Raw genomic sequence first — 6,736 nt, forward strand, 5'->3', positions numbered from 1 at the left:
CCAATTGAACCCAACAGAAATGACATTACAGTGTTGTAATTTGAACAAACCCATCTATATGTTTTCTTGTCCTCTTAGATCCTTAATATGGTTACTTTTCTGCTCGTAACATGTTTCTACGTGATGATAACAAAAGTCGCTTCCGATGATAACATGTTTCTGAAGCGTTAAGAGTCTCCTCTGATGTTGCCCAGATGCTTCTGAGGCACATAACCGCAGTGACCAACTAAGATATTCTGTGGTTGTAGTGGGTCATGCTTAATGTCATTTTGCAGATTTATGCGCCCCCCCCCCCCCCCCCCCCTCCCCCCTCGCGTTGATGGTTCTCCTATCAGTCCGATGGATGTTCTCCGTTTGTATTGTATGTTTGTTATCATTATTTATGTCTTGGTCTGTTGAATAAAGCAACTCATTCGAGCTCCTTCCTACCTGTATTCAGTGTTCAGGCATGTCAGGTTCTTATTTATCTAGAAGCCGAGGAGATATCAATGAACTTTTATCTGCATGTTTTATGTTGTGCGAAGTAGAAAGAGGAGTGACTGTCTTTCTGTTGATAAATTTGCAGTCTCAGGATGCTTTTGCTTTCTATGGTCTTGAGAAGATGTTTCTATCTGTAATTACTCATCAGTCTTATACAGTTCAAGAATGCGACATAGAGAAGTCTTGAAGAATTTGGAGTGCAACTATCGCACAAGCAACTAGTCCTACAGAGAGAAGGGCAGGTCGAGCTCTTGATATCATCATTTCACTGTCCTGGCCTTCGCTATTAAGCATAGCCCATGCCATTGCTGGTGGCAGGATGCCATACAGTATTGTCATGCAGTAACCACCCTGCAAACATTACATTATAATGAAACGTTACTATCATCAGGATTTTCTAATTTTAGCTAGTTTTATTGAATAAGATGTGAAAGTTAAAACTCACTGCTATATCTGTCGCAGCATAAAATGCATCTGGAATTGTTGTTGACACAAGAAGAGGGGGAGCAGCGGCAATTGCTATTGCTGTAAAGCCTAAATTGTTTCTTCTCCACCATGTTCTTAGACGGAGCTGAGAACTGCTAGTAACTCAGATTAAAGTACTTAGATACTCTAAGAATCAAGCACTAAGCACAAGAAACCAAATGTTACCTGTAAATTGATCTGGTGTATACATCTGGTTGCAGATCAAGGTTATTGAGTTGTTCCTTGAGAAACTCAAAGAAACTTAGAAGAGTACCAATTAGAGATGTTCCCACAGCTAGAAGGGAGAATGCCTGTACCATATATGACACACCACTCCATTTCACCCTGAAAATGTTTTGTTTAAGAAAAGAGTGTAACTTCTATATGCTAGCAGTTCAAATGACGTCACCTAAGAGATAGCCCATATGATGTCATTCCACATGCGTCTTGTTTGCAAGTCAAGACACTCATTATCAGTTAAGATTTGGTAATGCACTTGATAAAAAGTCGATCAAGAGTGTAAAACGACCTCAGGAGTAATTCAACAGGGTCAGCAACGTGATCAACCTGGGATGAAAGGCCAAAGGCAATTGCATCCCAAACAAGCAATGCCAGGAGTGGAACCAGACCACCAATCAACACTAAAGCTCTTATTCGTTTCAGATCACCTTCCAAGTAAGCACACAGAACTGCTACCAAAGCAAGAACACACATCAATCACAAATTGGTGAGAAAGAAAAGAAAGGAGAAAACACTTGGAAAAATTTGTTTCTGTTAGTTCACCAGGTGCTAGATCATGGTAGACCAAAGAGAATATTAATACGGGTATTACTGGCGGAACTTCTCCCCAGTCACTGCTTCCTTCATCTCCTGACCACCCTCCATACAGAATGATTAGAACCTCAATTGCCACAAGCAGTCCTGTTTGGAATTTTTTCACATTTTCGTGGACTTTTTAGATGACCCTTTTTTGCTTTCATTGATCAGTGATCAAATACAAGAAAAGCTAGCTGAATTCATCATAGTTACCTATCATAAGAGCAGTGAGCCACTGGTTGACTTGATCAATGGCTTTTGTCCCACATACAGATATGAGAATTGTGAAGAGGGAAGTGAAGAGAAAGCCCAAAACTGATTCCGGGAGATTGATCAAATGGCAGAGGATTTCCCCCGACTTGGAAATGTAAGCAATCATTGAAGTATATCCTAAGAAGACATAGGTTACAGTAGCCAAGGCTCCACCCCATTCTCCTAGTGTTTCTTCAGCCATTGTTCTAATGGAAATGACCTCTAGTTCACTCTCTTCAAATTTCACTTTGTTCCTTTTGAGTAAACCCACATTGATTTCAACTAGCAGAAGTGCTTCGATCAGTAGAAATGCCCAACACATTGTCATAGCTATTGAACTTGGGATTAGTCCCTGCAATTGCCAAGATAAACAATGCTGTAATCTTGGCCAAGAATAAGGTTAATCTTTACTTTCTGCTATCGAATCCACCGTTCTACGTCCTACTCATTTAAGCAACTAGCAATACTTAAAAATCTACTTATTAACGAAATGGTTATATGTTTCTGCTTATTTCTTTTGACTAGCATAACAATTATAGAGGTTCAATTTCCATCCACGAATATTATTCTAAATATAGAGGTTAAGGCTTGGTGGATGCATTTACTTGGTACATCTGCTTCAATGGGAGGTAGCAGGTACATAATGAAAGACCCAAGTTGCGCACGAACTGATTCAAACATCATTGTTATTAAAAAAGAAAGAAAATGTCATTGTGACGAGAGAGGTTCTTTTACTAGTCATATGGTGAGAGAGAAAAACAACACTATTTACGTTAAAGGACTTTCCATTATTGCCACTCAAAATCGAGGTACAGTGGCCCATGATATCTAGTTTGAAGTTAATAATATGATGACCTGAATTTACAAAAAGAAGCATAGTTAGTTACCGCCAGGGAAGTTTTTTGGGGAAGGGCAAGGATCCCAGAACCAATACTTGTTCCAATGATTAGAGCAACAGCACCAGCTACTGTCCCTTTTTTCTTGCAACTTTTCGGAGCCTCTTCCGAGCATTCTTTCCCCCCTTTTGTTGCTGAAATTTTCCAACAATTTGGCGTTGGCTTTTCTGATAATAGGAGCTGCTGATTAATTACAAATTCCAAGTGTCAGGTTATCTATGACAAGTGAAAGTTGAAGTGACAGCTAGCTAGAGAGATTAGTGACATCATACATTCTATATTTCAAGAGAATTGTCTTCTTCTCTTGATGCCATAATGATAATTTTGCCCATCCAGAACGTGATCTTGATTCATAATTTCTTTTGACGATCTTTCCATTATTAGTGAAGTAGGGTGAAGCTAGGTAATGAATATCCATGAGCTAGATTCGAAGAGGCAGAATCTTTGGAACTGCCGTTGGTTGGTTGGTTGGTTGAATAAGTTTTCAATTATTACTACATCTTCTAGTACATGCGGATGATGAGGTTGAAATTAACTCCGGGGCCACAAACTGAGTTATTGAAACACATGTTTTGTTAAAATACAAAACATACTAAAGTAACGTTTGGCAATGGATTCCTAAATAATTTTGAGAAATCAGATTTAGGTGATGTTTATATTGAGTCACATTGTATTTCAATATAGTTTTTGAAAATATATTTTACTTTTTTCAAAAAAATAATAGAAGCATAATTTATACCCATAGATTTTAAAAACTATCAAAAACAAATTATCATTTTCATTATGTTCACCGCTTAGAATACGGAAAGAATGTCATAAAGACAAAGTTTTGTCTAATTTTGAAATTTTTCTAAAATAGAGAAGAAATGATAAAGAGTACATCAATGTATTTTCATTCGAGCATTGAAATAAATCTTTAACAAAATATCCCACAAGTAAAAAAGAAGTTCTGGCAATTATTTTAGGAGAAGTTTCAAAAGTAGCGACAGTTTGGCATAAAACTCATCTTTCATAGCCATACTTTACAATATTATCATTTATAACCGTTGTATTTGATTTACGGTCGTTGTATTCACTTTTACTCAATAGTCTGTATTCATATAAAACTTAAAGACACTACCTGTTTAGTCACGCAAAAATAGGATTAAATATTTTTAAATGACAAAAAAATCTCAAATCACGCTTATCTCGTTGCAACTCAATATTTCTTACCTATTTAAACAGGATTCTCAAAGATATAAATTGTATTCTCCATTTTTATTAGCAATAAAACTAAATTCACAAACAAAACGCAGAATTCCTAAAAAAATTGGTTGATCCTTCTTCTTTGAAAAGTATACAGGTATGTCATAATGTATTTTTTATCTGTTCTTCAAATTTGAAAAAAATAATGAGAAATTAAAATCATCAAAAATTTTAAAATTTTGGTTGATCCTTCTTTGTAGTAACAAATATTGTATGTCGTAATGTAGTTTTTTCACTATTCTTCAACTTTGAAACAAATATATGTGATTTTAAAATAGTGAAAATTTTGGTTGATCTTTCTTCTTCGAAGAAAATCCAATATGTTGTAGTGTATTTTTTTCACTGTTTTTCGAGTTCGAACAAATACAGAACAATTAAAAATCATCAAAATTTCCAAAATTTTGGTTGATCCTCCTTCTTCGAAATAAATACAGAATGTTGTAATGTAGTTTTATTCACTTTTATACGAGTTTGAAACAAATACAGAACAATTCAAAATCATCAAGTATCAAAAATTTTGATTGATCCTTCTTCTTCGAAACAAATATTATATGTTGCAATGTAGTTCTTAATTCATTCTTCGTCTTTGAAATAAATACACTGGATTAAATCTATTACAGATAGAGAATGTATACAGAGTTCAACTATTATAATCCAGTAAATGTTGTTTTGTGTATAATCGACAGTAAGTGCTTACAGAGTTTTGAATTCATTGATACTTTAATTTCAATGACAATATTCAGTTATGAATTATTATCAATGCCTGAATTATCCAATTGAATATAATAATGTATATACTTTGTGCTATTGTATTTTTTATTTTTAGCAGTTGAGACAACATTACAGAAATAAAATGGCAAGCATAAGATAATAATTTGGCATTCAGGAAAATGAATTGAAGATAATAAATATGATGATTATGAGACTGAAGGAATAGTCCTATATGAGTATGCCTCTCACAGGGACTTGGTTATGCCTCTCATAGGGACTTGGTTGAGCTAATTGGTAGCCAGCTGATGATAGACTTGAGAGTGAACGCTGTCAAGATTAAATATAGTATTGAGGGTGTCAATAAATCAATGAAAATACACAACGACATAGGAGTCAAGGTATATAATCAGTTGAAGAAATTTAACAAGATGTTTGTCATGTATCCTTTGTGTGTCTATTTTTTTGATAACGAGATCAGCAAGAATGTATCAAAAGAAAATCTTATTGAAGAAACTCTTATTGAAGTTGTTTCTGCAAATGATCGTGACCTTGATACAATAGCTTCGATTGATACACTCCAAATAATGACGACAGACTATGGCAAGCCAATAGATACAAATAGAATAGTGAAAAATTTAATTTTTGATACTAATAAAAAAGAAGTAGTTGTTGATCAGGTATACAAAGACAACGCTACACTTAAGACTGTAATGGATAACTATTCGATTGATCGCCGGTTTGCTTTTTTAAATAGTTAGGTCTAATATCAGTAGGTATGTTTATTCTGTATACATTTAATTTCACTGAATCTTATTTCTATCATAATATATATAGTTTTGCAATGGCTTGTGCATTCACTATATATGCAGCTATTGGCTTACATGTAAATATGAAGAATGTAAGTGATTTTTCAAGTCGTCAAGCATAAATTATTTTAAAATATTTGTAGTTTGATCTTTTGTAAGCGAATATACATGTTCACTGAAGAACAAGGTCTATAACGACTGTTATGCTACTAGCAAATTTATAGGAGCGATTATTAAATGAAAAATAGTCAATTTAAAGAGAAAATACACCCCGACTGATATTCGAGACGATATAAAGAAAGACATTAGACTGAATGTGACATACATGGTGTCTTGGTGTGTTAAGGTGGAGATAATGGATTCTGTAATGGGAAAACTGACTTGATTTTACCAGAAGTTACCTAAATATTTATACATCATGGAAAAAACATACCCTAGATTACATATTCGAATGTAGAAAACGCCTGAAAATCAATTTCTATATCTGTTTATATCTCTTTATGCTTTTATCAAGGGTTTGAGAATTGTAGATCAATCGTTGTAGTTGACGGAAGCCAACTCAAATCAACATACATTGGGATATTTGTCTGTGCTAGTACTTTAGATGGTGAAGATAAGCATGCTACATCATTTAAATAGAAACTTAGAGACTATTTTGGAATCTATCATACATTTGTATTTACTTATTTTTACAGGTAACATATTATTATTAGCATACGGGGTGGTTCATTCAGAAAATGATGCTTTATGGATTTGGGTTTTTGAGCAATTCAAGAAAGCTTATGGTCAGAGGTTAGAGATGTGCATTATTTTTTATAGAAATGAGAGTACCATAAAAGTTGTTTCCAGAGTGTACACTGATGTGACAAATTTTGCATACATATGGCATTATGAAAAAATGTACACACCAAATACAGGAAGTCATATGAGTTCAGCGAGGTATACTATACCATGGAAAAAGCATATAGACGGGATGATTTTGACAATTTGATGAAAATAGTTCAGAGTGTAGATGTCAGAATAAAGGAATATTTGAAATTTGGAAGGATATGACTAGTGGCCAGG

The 6,736-nt window shown here is 34.3% G+C and overlaps 1 protein-coding gene across 1 annotated transcript; it reads right to left on the reverse strand.

Annotated features, from left to right (window-relative positions):
* Positions 1–593: 593 nt before the first annotated feature.
* On the reverse strand, positions 594–3,439 carry LOC107843413 (tyrosine-specific transport system). The gene is made up of 8 exons (XM_047398608.1): positions 3,175–3,439; positions 2,901–3,089; positions 1,975–2,365; positions 1,729–1,866; positions 1,475–1,634; positions 1,132–1,290; positions 926–1,058; positions 594–831 (listed from the first exon to the last, which is right to left on the reverse strand). Exons 1-8 carry the CDS (start codon positions 3,325–3,327, stop codon positions 640–642), a joined length of 1,515 nt encoding a protein of 504 aa, XP_047254564.1. The 5' UTR covers positions 3,328–3,439; the 3' UTR covers positions 594–639.
* Positions 3,440–6,736: the final 3,297 nt, after the last annotated feature.

Source organism: Capsicum annuum, chromosome 10 (genome assembly GCF_002878395.1).
Source record: "Capsicum annuum cultivar UCD-10X-F1 chromosome 10, UCD10Xv1.1, whole genome shotgun sequence".
Lineage (NCBI taxonomy): Eukaryota > Viridiplantae > Streptophyta > Magnoliopsida > Solanales > Solanaceae > Capsicum > Capsicum annuum.

Bases quoted from the DNA above. Each gene is read 5' to 3' on its own strand.
- LOC107843413 (XM_047398608.1), bottom strand. From the start codon at position 3,327: ATGGATATTCATTACCTAGCTTCACCCTACTTCACTAATAATGGAAAG. The intron at 1,867-1,974 runs GTAACTATGATG...AATTCCAAACAG, and splicing joins GCTCACTGCTCTTATGATAG to GACTGCTTGTGGCAATTGAG. The intron at 1,059-1,131 runs GTAACATTTGGT...AGTTACTAGCAG, and splicing joins TACACCAGATCAATTTACAG to TTCTCAGCTCCGTCTAAGAA.